The sequence below is a fragment of the Papio anubis genome, chromosome 8 (assembly GCF_008728515.1).
Source record: "Papio anubis isolate 15944 chromosome 8, Panubis1.0, whole genome shotgun sequence".
Taxonomy (NCBI): domain Eukaryota; kingdom Metazoa; phylum Chordata; class Mammalia; order Primates; family Cercopithecidae; genus Papio; species Papio anubis.
This window is the reverse complement of record NC_044983.1, coordinates 63,868,187-63,893,670: the sequence shown is the minus strand read 5'-3', so window position 1 is coordinate 63,893,670 and position 25,484 is coordinate 63,868,187. Positions and strand designations below refer to the sequence as shown.

General features: G+C 37.0%; 1 protein-coding gene across 3 annotated transcripts in view; it reads right to left on the bottom strand.

Moving 5' to 3' along the window:
• The window catches only part of PREX2 (phosphatidylinositol-3,4,5-trisphosphate dependent Rac exchange factor 2), a 303,886-nt gene that overhangs the window by 80,641 nt on the left and 197,761 nt on the right, over window positions 1–25,484 (bottom strand). For all 3 annotated transcript variants that reach the window (XM_021942408.2, XM_017962077.3, XM_017962076.3), the window contains exon 35: window positions 22,647–22,761. In XM_021942408.2, the coding sequence (XP_021798100.2) occupies window positions 22,647–22,761 (115 nt within the window). The remainder of the gene's footprint in view (window positions 1–22,646; window positions 22,762–25,484) is intronic.

The following is a 25,484-nucleotide window of genomic DNA, read 5'->3' as shown; positions in this document are numbered from 1 at the left end:
AAATAAATGCATAATTAATTTTCAAAATTTATTGATGAATAATAGCTCCAAACCATTTCCAAGGACAATGTGTTTTCTTTCAAGAAAGATTTCATATCAAAAATACTGAAAATTATCCATCACGGATGGTTGCTGTTGCTCAAGAAAAAATCCTGCCAAGCATAATAAATTTTCTCCATCACAAAACATACATCCCCTTTCACTATTTCTCTCATAAACTGTAGTTATAATAGGAAAAAGATAGCGGACTGAGAAAGACAAACCAGGTCTTCTTTACCCTATTTTACCCTATTTTAAACTTCCAAAGTGCTTAATTCAAACCAGCTGAAGCAGTATAGAATCGTCACCATCTTCTAAGATATTAAGGCAGACAATTCAGGAATGAGTCTCATCTTATAAATAGCTGTAGACATCTGCTACAGAGGGAAGGCCAGGAAAATGGAATATGGCTAGAATTATAGATATACAGACATCAGAAGGATGTCACTAGCAGTATTTAGAGACATTGTGAATACAGTAAGAGAAATATATCAAATAATTGAAACTTCCTCTTGATACCTGTTTGGTAACTTCACTCCTCACATGAACAGACAGATCAAAGGTGAAACTTAAGGGAATAGTTGGAATTGAACATACTCTGCACGAGGACAGGAACTTTGTCATGTTTATCGCCACAAGCTCAACACCTAGGAAACTACCTGACAGACAGAAGTTGCTCAGTAAATATTGTTAATGAATCAAAATTAAATAATTTAAAGACAAAATGAAAATTAGTAATGAATAACAAGGGACAATCTCATGCAATACTGAGTCTTCCCTGCAAAGAAATGTAAGCTTGACCAAATTCATTCTAGTTAAGAAATAAATATTCATTCACTCCATGCCCCTTCCGGACATATCCAATAACTCCTCTCCTTTTCCATTCAAAATTTATCCTGAAGAAGTCCAATCTGCTAATCCCACTTCCAAATCTTCAACCCACTCTCCTCAGCTGACTGCCATCCTACGAGAACCATTCCCTCTAAGGATGCCAATGACTGCATTGGCCCAATTCAGTGGATACTTTCTAGATATCATGTCCTGAATCTCTTCTTAAATGTAGCACCCACTCCCTCAAATTCTCTATTCTCTTGCCCTTTTGACTTTGCCCTGGCGCCTTGTCGGTGCTCACATACTTTCCCTGCTTTACCTACTCTGTATCCTCTTCACTGCCTATCCCATAAGCATCTGTTTTCTTGGGTTCTGCTTGTCTCACCATTCACACTTTGAAACTTTTCCCAGGCCATCTTGTTTTCCTCTCAGGGACCCTAATCTGTAAACTCATAACTCTGAACTCCAGATTTGTATATTTACTTATTTGTTCATAAACAAATAATTCATAAATCAGGCAGTACCAAGTGCTAGGGATAAAAAGGTAAAAATAAGAAAATATTCATCTGTAAAGAACCAATGGTGTGGTTTAGAAAAAAGGAAAATAAAGGTATAATTATAATCCAGTGTGGTGAGTGATCTACAAAGGTTCAGCAGAGTGCTGGAAAAACACACCAGGACAAGGATGTATTAGAGAGGCAAAGTGAACGCAGAGTCTTTAAGACATAAGGAGAATCTTAAGGGTGAGAAAAGGAATGTCCCATTTTGATCATGGAATTTAAGTCTGGAAAGGTATTTAATTCCCTGAAAAGAGGGCGAGGTATGAGCAATAGAAATAGCAGTTGGGAGATTACTCAGCAGATATGAATAATAGTTGAATGAAAGAAAGAATTGATGAAAGAAGAAAACAGAGGGGGAGAAAATAGACAAAAGATGGGAAGAGGTAAAAGAGAGAGAATCTTATTTATCATTGATTCCACCTGCAGTAAGGAGGTAAACGATGTGAAACTTAAGAGAACTTTTTTCACTTGTTCTTATTGTTGATAAACTACTGTAAAATCTGTCTAACCTTCCTGAAACCCTGTGGCATTCAACAATAGAAACATGAGAATAACAAAAAATACCAATCCCACATTATGAATTCCGGACATAAGGATGTGTTCTTAATACTTTCATTCAATTATTTCAACGAATACATTTTGAGCATCTATTAAGGTACAAAGCAACAGTCTGTAGAACAACAGACAAGAGACAAAGCTCCTTCCTGCAGGAAATATGCATCTAGTACTCAGGAGGCAGGGGCTTGTCCTTCTTTGCCTGGCAAGTGTTGGATGACCCCAACTTGTGCAGTCTTTCCTTTATGGGAAAACAGAAACTGCTAACACTGGCTCTTTCTGCACCTGCTTTTCTACTATAGTATGACCCTTTCCCCAGTGTTGTTTTCAATGACACTTTTTTGCCTGGGCATAAAGCAGACTTGTTCTCCCTCTTTCAGAATCTGCTCTCAGCTCAATTTACAATTTCCTTCCCTGTGTAAAGAACACACACGGATATATCACAGGCCAAAGCTACATCTCTCAGCAGCATTAAAAAAAATCCCAACCTATATCCCCTAGCTCAGTGTCACTCAAAATGTAGCTTGCAGACTTCAGTAAAGAAGTTGTGAGAATTTAGAAATTAGATTTCTAAAAAAGTCTAAAATTGAATTTAAAAACTAGATTTGGTCAATGCAAACTGTATAACAGTTTATACTGCCCTGACATGCAAACACCCAAAAGTCTTTGTCTTATTCACCAGAGTAGAGACTAGAGCAGCAAGTCACATGTAGTTGCATGATCATCGTGCACAGTAGGGCCACATCACAAGAAGTGATGTTTGTTAATTACAACCAAAAGTGTATAAAAACTGCAAACAAACATAAGTAGCTATCTTCATTTAAAATCTGTCATCTCTGCAATATTTTAATTTTTAATCAGACTTTTAAAAATGATAGTTTAACATTATTAACTAAATTAGAGAAATAAAATTGACATTGTTTTCATATGTAATTTACTGACTGCAATACAACTTCACTGGGTTTTCATTGAGAAATTGCTTTGAAAACCCTTCCTTATTACTCTAAACATATCTCTATGAGATTTATTTTCTTCTAAGAGCATTATTAAAGCAAACACAAGAGTTTAAATGTCCACTTTTCCCTGTAAACTATGTTGTCATTCCAACCTGGATTAGATATATTAACAAGCAAGAAACTAGCTATTAGTTTCTCATATTAAAAACTTTAAATATTGGCATACGCAGTGTTTGTTAAAATAAATGGAAAGAGCTTCCACACAGCAAAAGAAACGATCATCAGAGCAAAAAGACTACCTACCAAATGGAAGAAAAATTTTGCAATCTATCCATCTGCCAAAGGTCTAATATTCAGAGTCTACAAGGAACTTCCACAAATTTAAAAGAAAAAAAACAAGCAACCCCATTAAAAAATGGGCAAAGGACATGAACAGATAGTTCTCAAAAGAAGACATACATATGGCCAACAAGCCTATGAAAAAAAGCTCAACATCACTGACCATTAGAGAAATGCAAATCAAAACCACAATGAGATACCATCTCACACCAGTCAAAATGGCAATTATTAAAAAGTCAAAAAAACAACAGATGCTGACGAGGTTGCAGAGAAAAGGAAACGCTTTTATACTATTGGTGCAAGTGCAAATTAGTTCAACCATTGCAGAAGACAGTGTGGCAATTCCTCATAGGCCCAGAGGCAGAAATACCATTTGACCCAGCAATCCCATTACTGGGTATATACCCAAAGGTATTATAAAGATACATGCACACATATATTCATTGCAGCACTGTTCACAATAGCAAAGGCATGGAATCAACTCAAATGCCCATCAATGATAGACTGGATAAAGAAAACATATAAGCCATGGAATACCATGCAGCCATAAAGAGGAATGAGATCATGTCCTTTGCAGGGACATGGATGACGCTGGAAGCCATTAGCCCCAGCAAACTAATGCCAGAACGGAAAACCAAACACTGCATGTTCTCACTTATAAGTGGAAGCTAAATGCTGAGAACACATAGAGCAAGAGGGTGGGGGGAACAACACACATTGGAGCCTGTTGTATGGTATTGTGGGAGGGAGAACAGCAGGAAGAATAGCTAACGGATCCTGGGCTTAATACCTAGGTGATGGGATGATCTGTACAGCAAACCACCATGGCACATATTTACCTATGTAACAAACCTGCACATCCTGCACATGTATCCCAGAACTTAAAATAAAAGTTGAAGGAAAAAAAAGTACATGGAAAGATGTTGAGTTTGGGGAATTACTATTTCATTCACAGCTTTTTTTTTTAAGAGGCAGGGCCTTACTGTGTCATTCAGGCTGGAGTGCAGTGATGCAATCATAGCTCATTATAACCTCAAACCCCTGGGCTCAGGTGATCCTTCCACTTCACCTACCTGAGTAGTTAGGACTACAGGCATGTGCCACCATGGGGCTAAGTTTTTAAAAATTTTGTAGAGATGAGGGGTGAGGGCCTCTCTGTGTTGCCCACGCAGGTCCCAAACTCCTGGCCTCAAGTGATGCTACTGCCTTAGTCTCCCAAAGTTCTGGGATTACAGGTGTGAGCCACCACACCTGGCCACAACTTTTATTTTTGATTGCAAAATAACAGAAACGACTTAATAGCAATTCTTTATTAACTGCCTACAGAATCTGGTAGATTCAAGGCATAGTAAAACAGACCTGACTGTGATACTTTTCAAATAGCTTTCAATTACACATTGCGTAAACAGTTCCTACTTCAAATACTCCCATTGGAGGTACCTGCAGGCCTTTTGTACCATTGTTCTCAGCAGACCAGGGCAATTATCTTTTTCTGTCTTTGGGCTAAATCCAGGACTGGAAGCACAGCTGAAGCTGTACATTCTTCTGAATAGTTTTGTTTTGTTTTGTTTTGTTAACAATTGCCTCTATCTTTATAATGTTTACTAGTAAGAAATCAAATGCAGTATCTACATTATTCTCAGGAACATCTCTGCATGCAAACAAGGTTCTTCCCGTTCCATTTTGCATAGCTATTTCATGCAAATTACTTATATGTCTTTTCTACTCAGTGGGGCCAGTCGCTTCAACACCAAGCACCCTGGAGAAACTTTTGATGTTAATTCTGTTCTCTAAGTTGCTCTGAAGGAAACCCACGAAAGCTACCTTCCACAAAACACATCTTCAGACACAAATCTCTGTGGTTAGCCATTCTATATGTTAGGCAAATACTGAGGATGATACATACCTCTTCTCAGCTAATGCTTGTGACAGTCTGTGGAGCATCACTAGCCTGAATGGACAGATTAGAAAATAGGCTTGAAAATACTAATATCAAGCCTGTTGGGGGCAAGTTCTTAATATTTTCAAGCTAGTCAATGGAAGGGTAGGGATTGGAATCCAAGTTTGGCCAACTCTCCATCTTCCAGTATATGAATGCAGCAATTCCATATCATTATCATTAACTTTCCGTGTCTTCTCACTCACCCCACTGCAGAAATTTCATATTTAACCAAAAAAAACTGAAAACGTTCTCCCCATAACCTAAATGTCATTTGGTCTATTAAGCATATTTTTATTTTTTTTCTTACCTGGCTCAGAAGATATGCCATGAATGTCATATTAGGTCTACTGAAAATGCCTCTGCTTAAGACTAGCAAGGATTTGTTCATCTGTCATCTCTCATTGTTTTCTGAATGCATCTAATTTTACATCTGAGTTCACTGATATCTCAAGTACATGAAGTTCAAAGTTTATAGAAACTGAAGCACACCCCAGACTCTTTTCAATTACTAATGTGTACACAATCTCCCAAGTTCTGGGATTATGAATTAATTTGCACACAGTCTCACAAAGTTCTGGGATTTCCTTTATAATCATTTGAAATATACTATGAATGGAATAGAACTATAGGCTTTCAATTCTGCTTGATTGAAATGTCTTAATATTTAAATAGACAAATGAAAATATACTAAGTTCTGCTTTATTCTATTAAAACATTTTATATTTAATCATATATAATTATCATTATACAGTTAAAATTATATGTTACCATATATAATATTATGTAGGACATATTTGATACTTTTTTTGGAATTTGATACAAAGAATACGGCTGGTAATGCATTTTGATGGCATTTAAGATTGATACAGATGAATCCTTCTTCCTTGACCATGTGAAATATTGCATGAGGAACATTCATTAGGAGAGCAGGAATACTTTAGTGGACTTGATTCACAGTCTCACACCAGAGATACTTTCTTTTGTTTTCAAATAACAATAAGACTCCAACTATTTCAGTTCCTTCTGCCTTTTTCTTCCACTCCATCTCCATTTGTATCTACTTAGGGTTCTTATTATCACTTGCCTGAAATATTTTAAGTTTCCTAACCAGTCTCTCTGGCTCATCTTCTCCTCACCCCTAATTTGTCCTCAATGGTACCACAGGGTGCACAGTTGAATATGCATCCTTTCCGACCCCGGCCTGCCCCACTTAGAACTCACAAGCCAGTCACTCACTCATAGGCTTCTGTTGAAGTGTCTCAGCTGGCATCTGAGGTCCTCTGTGGCCTGCTCCTGCCCCCCAATCCCCCAACTTCACTTTCAGCCCCTTCCCACCTATTATAGTCCCACAACTCCTTCGATTGTATTGTTTTCTCTCTCTGAAACAGCTTCTCCACTGCTCTCCACCTGGCCCACTGGTAGTCATCTGTCAGAACTGCCCCCAGTCCCCGGACTCCTCAGTCTTTCCTAAATGCTCCTGTTCTGTGCTCCTCAGGCATCTCAGGCATCCTGTCATACCAGCCATGCTGCATTCGGTAGAGTATTTCAAAATAACCTGTTGGTTTCATTGACTCTTCCTCTTAAAATTCTCAAGAGTATTTTGTCCTGTTCATCTCTGTATCCTCAGTGCTGTGCACATTCCTGTGCTTGCATAAAGGTGCACAATATTGTTAAACCATAAAGAATAGTTTACAAAACAGAATGGAAGGAGCTAGGAAGACCCATCTGCTAAGTCATCATGATGTGAGTCAAGAACCTGCCACTGTTTATATCTTGTGTCCTGGTTTGGTTGCCTTGGCTTTTGAGCATTTACATACATACAAACATTTATTAATAATCATCTATTAGTCGCTGCTTTGTCAACAAAGGTAAACAACAAAAAAAAGACAAGGTGAAAGGAGAAACAGACACAAAAAGTATATAAAGCATAATGGGGTGAGTGTTATAATAGAATCATGGAATAGGATTATTTTTAAAAGACTGATATAGGGGAAGTAGGAAGACCTCAGTGAGGAAAGTGGTGGAAAATTTAGGGGCATGTGAGAAAAGATGGGTAGGAATTGGCCAAGGAAATTGAAATGGATGTCATTCTAACTGAAATTATGAAAAGCCAAGTCAAAATGTGTTGATTCTTTTCCTAAATGACTGACAGAATTTCACAAATTTGAATCTACAAAACATAGAACTGTGCCCCTAGTTGAAGTTCGGTGGTGGTGAGGGGACGGGGTGGGGGAGGGGGAGTGGCATTTAACCAGGCAGCTAATTTTATAAACCTAAAGCTCTATTCTTTACACAAATCATGAGTTTAAGCAAATCCATATTAATTTCTTCTAAGTTAAAATCATGGTTTTCCTATCAAAAGCTCTGGCTGCAAGCTAAATTTCCTGACTGGTAGCACGGATAAAGCTTTGAAAGTATAATTTATAATCACTCATTCACCTGCATGGTACATCCACAAAACAAAAGAAGTCTGAAATGTCAGCAAAAAAGAACTGAACAAAAGCAATAGGAAAAAAATCACTGAAGGAGCTTGACTTAAATATATTTTTAAGATGGATTGTCCTTGTGATCAGATAGAAAAGTCAGCAGAGTTAAAAATAAAAATCAATCTTGCTTCCATAAGCACTGACAATTTTTCCTCACTGAGTATATTTCCCTAACTATCTTTTTGGGGTATGCTTATTTTCTCTTTGACACTTCTAACTTTCATTTATTTCCGAAGGAAATTCAGAGCACAAATACTTTGATCTTCCCTTTGCTTTGGTGAAAACAATAGCTTGTATTAGCTTTGAGACAGAGGTGGCTCTCTTCAAAGAATTCTTTTTGAAGATGATTTCATCTGCTTCTACTTGTCAGCCAGAATATCTATTCATCCTTAAAAATATTATCACAACGAAGGACTTATCACAAAAATAAAAAACCCATAGGTAAAGAATTCTAATCTCATTTGTGGCCCTTACCTAAAAATTGCATTAAAAATTTCTTTAACATGAAAGTAAAATAAATATTAGTTATAATTACAACTTCTTAAGGGCAAATGAATTAGTCTGAATTAAAATAAGCATAAGTCCAGTCCAGGTAAGTTACATAATACCGCATGCATAAATCTATGTGCAGTTATATCACATTCTCGGTAAAGCAGTGGTGGCAATGCTTAATAGAATTACAGTATTTTTCAAATTAAGAAGAGATATATTGCTTTCAAAGTGTCACTACAATTTCAACTCTATCTGATCTTGCCTCATGTGAAATTTATGAACCTTGGCTATGCTGATGAATTTTTTTGAGATGTCTCCAACAGAGTCAGCATCTGCACCCTTCAAATGGCCTGGAATTTTTTGGATATAAAACAAAGTAGGCTGAATACTGGAATAAATTCAATAAAATAAATGATAATACCACAGAAAAGATGGCCAATGTGTTATGACTACTCTGGTTTCCAATTCAATTCAACTATTTTTATGGTACTAACTTTGTACCAAGCACAGTGAGGAACTAGGACATGGTTGCCCTCAATATGTATTGAGGAAGTCAGACAAATAACCCACAAGTCCAATTAAAACACATGAAATCAAAGAGGTTATTAGGTTTTAAAGAAGACAGTGATTGATTATTTCCAGCTGAAGTTATAACTAAAGGCATTCTGCAAGAAGATACATTTGAAATGGGTCCTAAATAATCACACTATTCAAGCAAATAGAAATGGAGCTGAAGCATGTCCTGGGTGAAGGCTGGGTTAAAAGGAGTTGAGGAAGAGCTGGATGCAAAGGAGGTAAAAGAAAACATGTTGATTCTGGTCACAAGCATGTTCCAGGTCCGTCTTCCTCTTGAATTCCAGCTTCCATAACCTTACAATTTCTTCTTTCCCCTTTAGGATTTTCCCCTCATGCTGTTTCCTCTGCTAAAAAATATCCCTTCTCCCCTAAATACTATAACTTTAACTCCTCTTTCAGATCTCAGATTAAAGGTCGGTTCCTCTAATTCATTCCTGAAACCTTCAACCTTCATCCCATCCCCAATGGCTTAAGATTGACTATCTTCTTGTACATATGCATAGCACTTTACACTTTCCCTACATAATTTGTCTCACATATTGTTATAAATTATTAGTGAAAATTTTGTTTAATATTTATCATAACCTACAGACAAAATGTTCTTGGCAAGCAGCAGTCTTAACTCTTGCGAGGCTCTGGGGCGCAAGGCGCTGTCCTTGGTACTTGATAGGAGCACAGCATTTGTTGAATACATGCAAGTATCCACAGTTTTTCAGTTTTACTTTGTGCAAGAATTTGGCATTTGAGTATAACATATTTTGTAAATGGTAGATATTTCATAAATTTCATGTGTAGGAAAGACATTCATAAAACTTTCAAGCATTATAAACTAATTCAAATTCTTTGTAGATTTAGTTGTTTTCTGCCAGGGGAGAATCACTTCTCAAATAAAACAAAACATACAACTATGACAACTCTGATTTCCAAGTCTGCACAAAGAAATGAATTGAATATACACATTTGATTTACAGCTAGTCCTAAAGAAAGCAAAATATGAATGCATCTTAAGATATTAAAAAATGAAATTCTGCCAAAAGAGAGGAGAACAAAAATAAAACTGCTATAGAGGAGATAAACATGCATCTGGAATGTTTCTGGTTAATTTAAAAAGAAATCACATCACGTAATATCTCTAGAAGCTGTAGCTCTATAAGTAAAAACAATTTAAGGACAAAGGCGTTCTTTACATGCTAATTAATATTCTCTTTCTCCCTCTTTTGTTCTCGCTCTCAGATTTTAAGTTGTACTCTTGTTGGTTTCAGGTAGTTTCCAAGATCCTTGTGAATAGAACACAAAATTTTCTATGTCTATATACTGTTTGTTGTCAGACAAGAAATGTGAAACAGAGCAGAGGGCTCAGGGAAGAAAGAGAAGGGGATGGGGAGATGTGCCGACACCCAGAGACAGGGCATGAAAGCTGAAGTCTCACTGTCCCTTCGCTTTCTCATGCTGTTCCTCAGCTGTACTTAAAGACATGAAATGGCAGTAAGTTTGTGGCATCCTTCATATTCATCCCATTTCAGGAGAGCATAGTTACTGATATTTTTTTCCTGCAGAAGTGGTGAGAAGTGACACATTTCGTAGATACATTATCATGAGAACAGTGAAAACATACTTCTGGCCAGACATTTCTCAGTTGAAAAAATTGTCCAAAATACATGGCTCTGAGATGAGTATTTGCGTAGCACTTCTTGCTAACATGAATAAAATATCTATCTCCCTTCTACTTATTACATAAAATATATTTGGCTTTTAAAACTTTCTTTAAAGAAAATGTGCTATTCTTTATCAATGAAGGCACACCATCAGAGAATATTTGCCTTGAAAAAGTTTCTTCTTTCCTTTCTGTAAAGACAATGAATTTACATTCAGATATGCCAAATCATAAGCCCCCAAAATTCAGTATAAAGTTGTCACTTCATGCAAAAATAATCTCAGTAACTAATATACACTTGTTTCCCTTTTTGATTTTTATTTCATTTTACTATTTTATACTGAAAATAGTATTCTAAACATAATAATCTAAATTCTTCAAACTCGAATACTTTGACACAAAGAACACTGTTGGAATTTACATTTTATCTGTAAATGTAAGTGCAGTTGTGCTTTTACCATGCATTGATGCTTCCTGCCAATAAGCAGAATACATTAAAATGAATGGGTTTGGTAAAGATATATTACCTTTAAGTGGGGCAGGGAAAATGAGGCTGATAGGGATGATAGCTCATGGCCAGAGAGACTAAAATGGAAAGCCTTTAGGTAGAAAAGAGAGAAAAAAACAGGGTGAGAATGGTGAATGGAGGGGATAAAAATGCCCCATCCCCTGAATTTCTTTGTCAGAATTCCAGAGTTAAACACTTTACATACTGTTACTCTTTAATAAATAGAAAGAAATCAATCAACTGACTTGGCCCAGGAGGAGGTTATATTGTGGAAACAGCTGTTAAACATTTCTGCTAGCTCAGTTTATTCACTGGGGGCAAAAAGTGAACCAGGTTTTCTCCAGGCAACTAGGATTAAGGCTATAATGCATGTGGCACAGGCTCTCCAGGTGCCTGTCTCTGTTCATATTTTCACAGGAGACTGGGGGACAATGGTCACGCCAGCCATGTGGCCTTGGCTGGCTTCACTACTACCTTGTGCAAACTTTAACTATTTTTATGACTACTGATAATCAATGCATGAAATACAAATGGACAGCAATAACTCAGTAAAACATTTCAGTGGCCTCTCCATTGTGTTGACAATAAAATTGCAGCTTCCTACAATGGCCTACACACAGCCCTACATGACTGGGGCTCTGTCCATCCCTCTCAATACACACCCTTCTCCTCAATGTGCTGAACTCCCACTAGCCTTCTCTGTCTTCCTCAAACATGACAAGCTTATTCCTATGACTTCAGTGTATCCATTCACTGTCTCTGGAAAGATCTTGCCCAAGATTTTAGAAAAGCTGTCTCTTTATAATTCACGCTGTTGTTCAAATATCACCTAGTATTTAAGTCATCCTTAACTACCGCCTCCGAATTACTAACCTTCTAGTAGATCAGCCTGTTTTATATTTTCTTCACTGCATTTTCCACCATCTAAAAGGCTTTGTTTATGGACTTGTTTACTTGTTCATTTTCTGTCTTTCTCATTCTCACAAGAATGAAGACCTCTTGAACATCGACTGGATAAATAAATACCTCATGGAACGGAATTAGGCAGTTGGGGGCAACTGATAATATCTGACACTAAAGGTTAGTAACACAGAATTTGTTTTCACTGTCTACTGTTCACTCCATTGACTCAGATGGCCCTGTAAAGTATAAACAATATGGATGATAAAGAGAAAATGTCTTTGATTTAAATCGTGATTTTCCCACTGATTATCTGGGTAACCTTAAATTCCTCTTAAAATGGAAATAATAACATGGAATTCACTGGGTTTTCAAACAATCCACATAACTCACCTAACATTGTGACTGACTCTTAATATGTTCTTAAAATTTGGTAGGTATTGTGGTTATCTTTTTCTTTTAAGTAGAAAATGACTTCTACCTCTTTGCTGTTCTGGAACAGCACTTCTGGTCCACGTTTGTTCCATTTCCAATTATGGAGATTGTTCCACATCTGTGGAACAAACTCCATAAATGGAGTGAAATTCATTGACTTTGTTTGTCCAGCATTCTGACCCTCACTCTTGGTGACAGTCCTTTGGTGTTATCTAGTGCCAAGCCCACCCAGGAATGGGTGCGTGGCCTGGGTCTAGCTGATTGCCTCCCCAGGTCCTTCACTGGGGCTCTCAGAAAGGAGTGGTGGTTTCACCTTCTCTTCTTCTGAGAATAGAACACTGGTATGTAGGAACCGTCTTTACCCAAATGTGAAACCACCCTGCCCAAAAAGGAAGGCCACACAGAGGAAAGAAATGCCAGCAGATGGAGAGAGAAACGGCATCTTGAGGACCTGTAATCTCCCTGGAGAGAGCTGTGCCTGAAGTGGCCACAGCCCCTGGATGTCTCTGTTAGACAAGCCAAGTCAGTATTTTGTTTATGCCAGTTTGAGTTTGGTTTCTGAAACTTATAATCTAAAGACTGCTTTCTAAGACAATGATAAAGAGTTGTAAGTAAAAAAAATAAAAATAAAAAAATAAGTCATTTTCTGAGGTCCAATTAGTAAGTAAACAAATCACTTTCCAGAATGAAATGGTTTGAAGTGAAAGTGTGAAAAAGGGTACTCAGTTATTAAGGAAAGACTCACACCTTAGGGTTACTTTTTAACACAGGCAGTAAGAGCCCCTGTGAAGAATTGGTCAGTGTGGGCTTGTGGCCTGAAAAATCAAGAGCAGATTGCCCAAAAGCAACTTAGGAGTATTTGTGGTTACAGATTAACAGGAAAAATAAAGGAAGAAATTAACACCTTACCCAAGAAATAAGCAAAATGAGGAGGCATTATTGAAAGTCAAAAGGAAGATAACTGTCTTCCTGTGCAAAGGAAATCTAATACACAACAAGGAGGATATACAGCAGGTAATTCTTACAAAAACACCTAATTTGTACTGAAGAGGTTGTACATTTAAAAATGCTTTCTCCAAGAAAGAGACATTAAAATGTTTTCTTAGGTGAACAGGGTATCTTGTAATTAATGCTCATGCTATTTTCTTAATAAAGTATCATTATTAAAAATATCTTGTCAGCTATCTGTTTTATATGAGTATATACTAAATTTCTGTTTTTTAATAAAAGATCCACAGGGGTGTGAATGGTATGTCACATTCCCATTTCTCCCTGCTAGTTATACCCAAAAGCTTTAATGCACTAAACATACATTTGTGGAGAGATTCTTAGGCAAAATACTTTGATAAACACAATGGGTGATACCAAGATAAACATAGCACACATATCAAAGAATTTATGCTAGAATAAAAAGATGAGAAATCTGTACATGTAGCTATATCATTTTAGAGGAACACTGAATTCTGTAATAACCATAAATAAAGTACATTGAAAGACTAGTAGAATGATCTGATGTTCATTTTGGCCAAGGGCAATGGTTCTGAAATTTGAATGTGCATAAGAATCACCCACCAAGTTTATTAAAACAAAGGCTGCTGGGCCGACACAAGAGCTTTTGGCAAGTCTGCAAATGATACAGATGATGCTGGTCTTGGGATCACATTTTAAGAACTACTGATGTAGGGGACTTGTTTTCAATTTGGGGTGCACAGTAGAATCTCCTAAGAAGCTTTCTAAAATTCTAGTTCCCAGGTTTTATTCCAGTCCAATAATAAAAGAAAAATATTTTACAAAGGGAACTATACCAGAACTGGACATTGATTTACACCGAGTAGTTTTATAAACAGTTGGAGGCAGATGCTAAGTGACAGGTGAAAAGTCATGGAAAAAGGCAAGTACAGCACATGATTAGAAATGAGGGTCAGGTGAGGTGGCTCACGCCTGTAATCCCAGCACTTTGGGAGGCCAAGGTGGGCAGATCACCTGTGGTCAGAAGTTCAAGACCAGCCTGGCCAACATGGTGAAACTCCATCTCTACCCCAAAATACAAAAATTAGCTGGACATGGTGGCGTGCCTATAGTCCTAGCTACTGGGGAGGCTGAGACAGGAGAATAGCTTGAACCTGGAAGGCAGAGATTGCAGTGAGCCAAGATTGCACCACTGCACTGTACTCAGCCTGGGTGACAGAGTGAGACTCTGTCTCCAAAAAATAAAAAAAAAAAAAAGAGGAGAATACAGTATTGCTGATGCATTCACAGACAGTAGACAAATGCAATCTTGGGCCAAGTCATGAAAGATCCCAATTGCTATGCTAAGGAGTTTGTGACTTTTTTAGGGGGTGGGAATAAGACAACACTAAAGTGCTATGAGCAGGACAGTGACACAGTGCAAATCATGGCCTAAAATTATTATTTGGAAGCAAAATTCTGAGTAAATTAAAACCACTCTGGTTTTTCCCAGCAAGGAGATTAGTTAAATTGCTACAGCAATGATGTAGACCCATTTTCTTAAATTGGAATCAAGAGTTATAGTCTCAGAGCTGCAAGTTCTCTACAAATGCTTTAATTTTGTATTTTGTTTAAAACTAACATAAGAATAAATTTTTAACTTTATTTTTTTTTCCTCTGTCACCCAGGCTGGAGCGCAGTGCTGTATGATCACAATTCACTGAAGCCTTGACCTCCACAGCTCAAGCCATCCACCCACCTCAGTCTCTGGAACAGCTGGGCCATCATACCTGGCTAATTAAAAAAAAAAAAAAATTGTAGAGACAGGGTCTCCCTATGTTGCCCAAGCTGGTCTTGAACTCCTGGGCTCAAATGATCTGTATACCTCAGCCTCTCGAAGTGCTGGGATTATAGGCATGAGTCACCACATCCAGCCCCAGAAGAATATATCTTGTCAGATTTCAAGGCAAAATTACTCTTGTGATGACAATTGTCAATTGAAAGATTTTTGCAAGATAGGACTTAAACTTCTTAAATTCAATGTTTCTTAGTCAGGGCACATGCTTCTTAAGAAGTCAAGATTAACTCCCTGTCCCCCTTTCTTCCCTTCAAAAATCCACTCATAACTGCTGCTAATCAAAGTGTGTATTCAGGGCAACTTGAATCTATGCTCCTAGGTTGCAATCCTCAAGCTTGGCCCAAATAAACTCTCTACTTACATTAATTTTGCTTTCATTTCTTCCTTTTAGGTCGACATATTTGGCATAACTTGGCAGATTTCAGAGTGACTCCCCCAGACCACCTGGTGCTTTTCTCTGAAAGCAGGGCTTGGTACCAGCACCAGCATTCCATCTTCAGAAGTCCTATTGGGTGTTTCAGGTGAGTTTACCTGAATTCAGACCGCCTAGTCTTTGGTCGAAGGTCTATACCTTATTTGGGCTGTTTTTCAAACCCTCTCTCTTTCCTTTATGAATGAGGGCTCCAGTCTCTGTCTTTAGACAGAAGATTCAGGCAAAGAGCTCTGCAGGGAACTGCCTCCTTCAGCCTGTCTCAGGACGAGGGCTTCAGGTCAAAATTTTCCTGCCCCTGCCTACAGCAGAGGTTTGGGTAAGGATTGCCATTTAGGCACCAGTGGTCTGGTTTTACACAGCATGCTTTAAAAAATTTGCAGATACTGCCGGGCGCGGTGGCTCAAGCCTGTAATCCCAGCACTTTGGGAGGCCGAGACGGGCTGATCACGAGGTCAGGAGATCGAGACCATCCTGGCTAACACAGTGAAACCCCGTCTCTACTAAAAAATACAAAAAAAAAAAAAAAAAAAAAAAACTAGCCGGGCGAGGTGGCGGGCGCCTGTAGTCCCGGCTACCTGGGAGGCTGAGGCAGGAGAATGGCGTAAACCCGGGAGGCGGAGCTTGCAGTGAGCTGAGATCCGGCCACAGCACTCCAGCCTGGGTGACAGAGCGAGACTCCAGCTCAAAAAATAAATAAATAAATAAATAAATAAATAAATAAATAAATAAAATAAATAAATTAAAAAAAAAATTGCAGATACTTTCCTATTTTTGAAATTCGGGCTGCATTTTTCATCTGTGACCAACTCTTATTAAACCTCAGCTGAATTTATATATAACACTATGGACATCTTCTTGTAAATATCTAGGAAAGTGGATCCACCTAACCTGGAATAGTCAAACAATAAATCTCTCCAAAACTGGGGATCTTCTGAAATACCTAAAATAATTTATTTATGTGCACAATTAGAAAAAGCTGGTTTTGGAACCAGATAATTAAAGACTTACTTCCAATGGTACTTAAAAACAACAACAAAAAACTTTTATAAGAAATCCTGAGACAATTGCCTCCATTTAGGAGGTAAAGAGTACACACCCATCACCACCGCCAGAGGGAATTCCCCAGGTGTTTGACTCCCTCCCTGAAACTCCTATTGTAGCATACTGACTCCAGTCCCAGAGTCGCTGGGAGCAACTTCTGGTTCTGGGGAATGCCTGGTTCTCAAACTATTCTTTGCTCAACTAAAAAAACCCATCCATGAAAACACCGAGGGGATGGGGGAACAAAAGAGAGAAACTAAGTAAATAAATAAATGAATAAAAAGACCACCCAATGAACAAGATGGGCCTCCAAAATACACCTTTGTTGCCTAGCTGACAATTGCTTAGGTCGATACAACAGGTAATTAAAAGATTAAATGTCTAAAATGGGGAGATGAATGAAAATAAAACTACTGAGATTATAAACATGTAGATCCAACCATTTTCTTTAAACCAAGACTAATTATTGATGCTGATGTTGAAATGCTAACATCCAGGGAATGAGCTGAGCAGCACTCCTGCTGAGATTAGATCTGAATCAACTTAAAATCTTCTAAATGCTCAAGCAGCCTGCTTTGAATACCCAGCAAGATTTGAAAACATAAAAGGCAAAAGAAAGCCCTTCGTCTGTGGTCTAGTGGTTATGATGTGCGTATACCACCAGGGCCTGGGTTTTATTACTGATTAGGGAACCAGCTCCTTTTGGTTTAATATTTTTGTGACTTTTGACTTTGCCACTCAGGAGAGTGCCTTTGGTTTAAAAAAAAAAAAAAATTGATTTGGCTGGGCGCAGTGGCTCATGCCTGTAATCCCAGAACTTTGGGAGGCCAAGGCAGGTGGATCACCTGAGGAGGGTAGTTCGAGACCAGGCTGACCAACATGGAGAAACCCTATCTCTACTAAAAATACAAAATTAGCCTGGTGTAGTGGCACATGCTTGTAATCCCGGCTACTCAGGAGGCTGAGGCAAGAGAATCGCTTGAACCCAGGAGGTGGAGGTTGTGGTGAGCCAAGATCGTGCCACTGCACTCCAGCCTGGGCAACAAGAGTGAAACTCCATCTCAAAAAAAAAAAAAAAAAAAAAGATTTAACCAGATTATCAGCTGTTTTTTCTTGGCTATAATGCGATAATAAAAGATTTATTAAAATGCATTTTTTAAAAGTTCAGAAGTCAGCTTGACTAAAAGATGATATTCAAGTACACACACAAACACATTATATACATATATATTAACATATTATATATAGTGTGTGTATATATATGTGTGTGTGTGTGTATATATATACATTTTATACATATTAAGGCCTTTTTGCTTTTTCTCTTTGGATCCTGTTTTGGAGATTACTATTTTCCTGTGGATGGAAATCCTTGTTTTTTATCTGCTTGTTCCCCCTGTTCACTTCCTTTCTTAAAAATTGTTCTATTATTTACTTCTATTCTTCCTGACTCCTTTTTCCTCTTTGCCATCTCAGGTACCACATAAAAGGATCTGGGAGAGACATCTAATGACTCAGACTGTTTAAGAAACACAGAAAAAGGTGCCACTGACCCCTTTTTTGGGTCATCTGTCCTCCTGTAAAGTCTAGAGCATCACGGACAGATTTGTCTGAGGTCTCATACTCCACCGTCTTTTGTACTGTGTTACCTGATCTCATTGGTTTTCAGGAGTACCAGAGATTACTTTGTACTGAGAGAGAACTTGATCTTAGTGAATGTGATGACTGGAGGGTCACTGGCACAGCTGCAGTTTTGGAGGTGGATGAGGGCGATTGTTTATAATAAATGGTTATTGCTACAGGACACTACTCATTTCCTTGGAAGTGTAGATGAGACAGGTGAGGTTTAAACCTTGGAGAAATGTCTGTGTAGCACAGTGCACCGTAGAAGCATTGCTTGGCCTAGTCCTGTGGTGTTTTCCATTTTTTTGTGAGTGAGGAATCCAGGATTCAATGCAAAATTAGAATGCTTGATTTTAAAAAATCTAAATGCTCTGCCTTCCAACAGCTTGCTTTTCACATATTTAAATTATTCAGCTTTAAAAACTGCAAATGCTTTATTGACCCTGTTCCTTAATGGACTCCACCTTGAGCCCATTTGGAAAACAGACACTAAATTAAAAGCTACCTATCTAAATGAAATTGGCCTCCTTATGAAATTCTAGAGTAAAGTCCTATGATTTTGTGTTGCCTTGAAATTCATTTTTAACCTTCCTCTAACATACCCAAATTCCTTCTTTAAAAATATTAAATTTTCTATCTTTGATTTGCGATGCAAATTTGCTACCCTGTTTCTCTAAAATTCAGTAAGAGCTTCAGCCACATGAAACAGATAAACGTTAACCTTTCCCATAAAGAAAGGCACAGTTTGAACACAACTGTCCTTTTAAACTAGAGAGTTTTATCTGACTCATGGCTAAAGTTTTAAAACTAAAGCTATAAGATCTTTATGACTGCCTGTATTTTTGTGTATACATGTGTCCACATCGTTTTATGTGTTGTCTATAACACCAAACTGGCTTGCAAATAAGCGTACCCACAAATTAAATAACTAAACCAAATGCTTTTCAAATTCACATGATTTTAGTAATCTTTGTTAAATAAAGATAGTTTAAAAATTGTTGGTAAAATAAAATAGGAAGAGCTTCATAATTTGGACATTTTTGTCTGTGTCTGCTGGTCAGACAAGTTTATACTATCTCTGCTAGATATTTTAGGGTCATAAAACTGTAGCTTGTATGATATTTTCAAATATTTGCTTAATTTGTCTGTGAGCTTATGCCTTTGGATTTGAGCATGTAGATCTGGGATCTGGACAGATGGCCACAGTGAGGCCTGGGGACAAGTCCTCAGAGCCTAGACCACCAACTAAAAAGCAGAATCAAGCTTAGCATGGCCTCTTTCTCCCTGACCCAGCTTTTCCTCCTGGCCATGCTGGGAGGGGTCTGATCCTCCAATCATACTCTTCACAGCTCTCTCCTCTGTTCTGAGCTCTGTACTTGGCATAGAAATTCAGGACCCAGTTGGGCCATGCTCTTCATTGCCATCTTTGGGTGCCATGTAAATATTAGGGACCTAGGGCAACTGGGGAAGACATTATAGAGGGTACCTGTTTTATAGTTTCAGAATTCTTTTCAGTAATTTAAAAGTCTTAAGATTTTGTTATGTTAGATTAAGTAATAGCTAATCATAAAATGTCTGAGTCATTTCTAAGTTAAAATACTGAAACATTAATTGTTAAACATAAATTTACATTTATGTACTTCAACATCATATTTTATATGGCATAGTAAAACTATCTAAATATATTTTTAGATCTGCTAGTCAACAGACATTGACAAAACCTCTTTCTAAGGAATAATAAAATGGTTTTCATCAAAAAATAATAGTATAAAATAGTTCAAAATTACTTAATTCCTAGGTTTTTCATTGAAAATTGGTTACTAGGTTAAAACTGATATGGTTTGGCTGTGTCCCAACCCAAATCTGGAATTCTAGCTCCCACAATCCCCACATGTTGTGGGAGAGACCTTAGTTATAATCCTTACATGGATTATATTTCCAGTATCTCTTGTTGTTTTCCTTCTTCTGAGGAAACCAAATTGATGATACAAGATATGAACAGACACTTCTCAAAGGAAGACATTTATACGGCCAACAGAAACACGAAAAAATGCTCATCATCACTCGCCATCAGAGAAATGCAAATCAAAACCACAATGAGATACCATCTCACACCAGTTAGAATAGCAATCATTAAAAAGTCAGGAAGCAACAGGTGCTGGAGAGGATGTGTAGAAATAGGAACACTCTTACACTGTTGGTGGGACAATAAATTAGTTCAACCATTGTGGAAGACAGTGTGGCAATTCCTCAAGGATCTAGAACTAGAAATACTATTTGACCCAGCCATCCCATTACTGGGCATATACCCAAAGGATTATAAATCATGCTGCTGTAAAGACACATGCACACGAATGTTTATTGAGGCACTTTTCACAATAGCAAAGACTTGGAACCAACCCAAATGTCCATCAATGATAGACTGGATTAAGAAAATGTGGCACATATATACCATGGAATACTATGCAGCCATAAAAAAGGATGAGTTCATGTCCTTTGTAGGGACATGGATGAAGCTGGAAACCATTCTGAGCAAACTATCACAAGGACAGAAAACCAAAAACCGCATGTTCTCACTCATAGGTGGGAACTGAACAATGAGAACACTTGGACACAGGGTGCAGAACATCACACACCAGGGCCTGTCATGGGGTGGGGGTAAGGGGGATAGCATTAGGAGATATAGCTAATGTAAATGATGAGTTAATGGGTGCAGCACACCAACATGGCACATGTATACATACATAACAAACCTGCACGTTGTGCACATGTACCCTAGAACTTAAAGTATAATATAAATAAATAAATAAATAAATAAATAAATAAATAAATAATGAATCTGTCGGCCAAAGCACATGAATATTTTAAAATAGATGTTGCCAGATCACATTGTTCAAAACTTTACTAATTTAAATCTTAATAATATAGACTTTCATTCTGAAATAATAAAACATTGCCTTTTTGACGTCAAAAAAAAAATATTGACGATACTCTGAAGTCTAGGTACGATTCAACAAGCAACAGCAGCCATAAATCGATGACTTTGACATAACTACTTGGGAATGAGCCTTCTTGATGATGGATACCTTGATACTTAAATTTTGATCATCAATGCTGTCAAGAAGATAGATTTTTGATCAATAGGGGGAAATAAGAAAAGAAAATAACTTTTATCTGAGAAATGCAAGTTACTTTAATTAACCAGCCCAGAGAGACATTAAAATGAAACAGCAATTACATCCTTCTAGTCCCTCTGTGCTGTGCATTAATCTCTTGAAACTGCTTGCTATCACCATAAGTAGCTGTAACTTAACATAATGATGCCACACTGGACTCTATAACCCACACCCTAGAGCTTAACAATGGATAGCCAACCACTTGTCAATGTTATTTCTGTAAATCGATGAGAATGCCTGACAAACAACTTTGTATCAGCTCACTCCCTGTCTCCCATTTTTTCCTTTAAAAATCTACTTGTAATTGCTGCTAACTGGAGTGAATATTCACGGCAATTTGAATCTATGCTCCTCGCTTGCAATTCTCAAGTTTGGCCCAAATAAACTCCCTACTTATATTAATTTTGCCTCAGGTTCTTCCTTTTAAGCTGAGAGGACAAAAAAATTTAAAATGTCAAAATAGTATTTTTGATTTATTAAGGCTCAAGATAGAACAAAAATATTTTTCTTTTAAAAATAAAAACCTTAATTTGTTAAGTTTTTAAAAGTGATCTGTCAACAGGGTAATTCATAAGATAAAAAGGAGATAGGTGTATATATATCTATATGTAGATAATATGCAACTAATATACATACATATACATACAATACATACAAATATATATACAAAAAGATAATATACAACTAATCATTTGTTGACAAATAAAGCTTTTGAATTATAATACATTTCCCTTTCACTTACTGTGGTCAATTTTACCTGTCATTTATCATTGTACCAGTAACACTATTTTTTTGGGGGAAAAAGACAGTAAAATGCAAGCATTAAGGGATACATTTGAAAGTAAATATTCTTCCAGTACCAAGCACATGATCAATCATGTCTTCCATGCTGAGCACATATTCTTCTCTCCCAGTGGGGGTGCCAGCTGTTTAATGGTACATAGAGAAACCTATTTTACCTTTAATCCAATAAATCTCATAGGGCACACCACTATAACATATCTCAGTGATTTTCTTTCTTGGAAATGGTCTACTATATATTTAACCCCTTCTCTTTATCTCTTTAGAAATTTTAATATTTGCATAAAAATTTTCAACACACTTTTACTTAGTTATTTTTACTTGGAAAAAGTATAGCAAATTAGAATATTTAAAATGTTAAACCCTAAATATGAGGACTTTATATCAAAAGAAATGTCATTAATAATCTAATATGATAAATAACATCAAAAATCTTATTAACACATTTCTATTAAAATATAGGCACTTATTATTTTTCAATTGGACTGTTACATACCTGAGCTTCTGGTTGTACTGTTTGACCTTTTCCAGTGAGGCTGCATTTATCTGAGCTTGAAATTCTTCCACGGAAACATTGTCTCTGTAATAATATCCTTCCATGCTCTCCAGTGCTGTGTAAACAAGTAAACATATTTTACAAGCAATTTTAAACTCAATTTCTCCACATGTAGTATAATTTTATTGATTATTAGTAAATTTAGCAAATAGGACCAATTATCAACACATATGCAAAAAAATTATATTAGCTCCAAAAATGAATGAAAACTGTTCTGCTCTCAAAATAAATATCAAACATTTCATGATTTTTCTGTCCAATGGGCAAAGAAAATTTCTGGTTTAACTGTCCTCTATTTTTAAAAAATTTTGTATATGTTGTAGGAGACCAAAATATGCCACTCCAAAATATAACTGTAGGAGACCAGAATACACCGCCCCAAAATATGTCTCACTGGCATAAGGATTATTTTGATCTGGTTATTTTGAGAAACTGCATGCAGACACAGGAGAAACTCTGAAAACAGAGTAGAAGTTTCCCTTTGATAAGGAAAATTTACATCCATAACGGAAACCTCTACTTGTAAGAGTGTCTCCCCCTCTGTACTAGGAAGAGAAGGAAGACGATCACAGAGAGCTTTATCTGCACAACACATCTTACCCTTTTTTTAATGGTGCTTTCCTGGTCACCTCCCCATAACTAGGCCTTCCCTAGACCCTTCTGTTTCAGTAGAAAATGGTTATATTTAAGTCTAAGTTCAAAGCTACCTCTTTCAGATATAGTCACTTTTCCTTAGGTATCTTGCATATAGACATGAGGTATACATGTTATTAAACTTCTGTTTGCTTTTCTCTTGTTAACTTGTCTTTTGCTATGGGGACCACCCCAACTAAGAACTATGAAAGGTAGAGAGAAAATTATTTTTCCTCTTCTACAACGTTCTTTGTGAAGCTAAACTTACACTTCCAATGTATTTGATATTTATACACACATGTCTATTACATATGACACATATATGTTCATATTCGGAACATATGTATGAAAGGCAGAAGTGTGCATTAATGTATGTCAGAGGCCTGGCACGGTGGCTTATGTCTGTAATTCCAGCACTTTGAGAGCCAAGGCAGGTGGATCATTTGAGATCAGAAGTTCAAAACTAGCTTAGGCAACATAGCGAGATCCTGTCTCTAAAAAAATAAAATTTAAAAATTAGCCTGGCATGGTGGCATTCACCTGTAGTCCTAGATACTCGGGAGGCTGAGGTGGGAAGATAACTTGAGCCCAGGACTTCGAAGCTGCAGTAAGCTAGGATCGTGCCACTGGACTCCAGACTGGAGGACAGAGTAAGACTCTGTCTCTTAAAACAATTGTAACAACAACAAAAACATGTCAGAGTAAAAAAAAGGAAATTTTCACTCCCCATGCATATTCACGTTCTTGTATAACCTTAATAAAGAAATGTTAATATATTAAATAAAAAGTATAAATTGAAATCTTAGAAAATCACCTCTACTCAAACTGTCATTTAATTTAGTTATAATATCCCACTAATTTTAAATGTATTTTGAATAGCATACACATTTCCTTTTTAATAACATTTTTGATTCAGTATTTCTTTTTCCTTTAACCTTTATGAAGTATCATTTAAAAAATTTTGGAGAGGAAATAAATCGCAGGAAAAGGGCCCAGAAATACAAGATTTCCTGTGGAAAGGTTGCCAGTAACAGGAATGGCTGTGGGTCCAAGTTGGAAATGTAAATTATTTTCTCTTGAAATGCATCACTACTTATGAGCCTCAATTTTTAAAAAACGATTTAAAATTCAAAACAATCTTCTTTCAAGACTGCTAAATGCACTAGTTTCTAAACTAAATCATGAGGTTTCTTTAAAGTGAAAGAAACTATCACCATTTTCGGGGGGGGAAATAGGAAACTGACTGCTAATTTTAGCTGTGCTATAGTTTTATTAAACTAGTCAGAATTCTAGAACACTGAAGAAAATAATAAAATTTTAAAGATCCATGTCAAATTTGCAGATTGTTTTTAAATGGAAATGTTAAAAATTGGTTTACAGTTGAGAAAAGCAATTGTGGAAGATAAGGGAGAAAATATACTACATTTACTTCAGTACAGAAAATGAAATTTGTGTGCTTATTTCACAGATTTTTAATTTGTTTATTTCTTATGGCTTCTGGGAAGGAACCCAGGAAAATTTACCCTTAAAATATGACACCCTGGTATACTGATTACTTTAAATTAAAGGCTTCTGCAAGTCAGCAGATATTGGATGAGGCTTTTCTCTGATATGCCCTATCTACCTTAAGTCTAGATCTGCAAAAGAGAACACAATTGCTTTCCCTACCCTCCCTGGAAATCTCATTATCTATGCTAGAAAAGAAGACTGTGGAAGGTAATCCACCTAGAAGGATTCTTCCCATAAGATAATATCTATTTCTCCAGCTCATTCAAATTCCAAGACAATCATTTACAAGTTAATTTCTGTCTCCCGGGCCCATTCATTCTCCCTAATAAACATTTTACTACCTCCTACATTCTCCATCTCCCCTATCGCCTATGAAGAAGGGTATACAAGTATCTGGACCTCACTGAGTAATTGGGTAATCACTCTCCCATTATTTTTGCCCTGTGCACATTAAATAAATTTTGTATGCTTTGTTTCCTTATTAATCTGCCTATTGCAACTTCATTTTCAGCAACCTTTCAAAGGCAAAAGGACAGGCTTTCTCTCTTAGAGCCGACATTTTCATTAATTACAATAGTTGTAACTGGTTCAACAAACTTCTGGTCCTGAATACACACAGAAAATAAAAGAAACTGT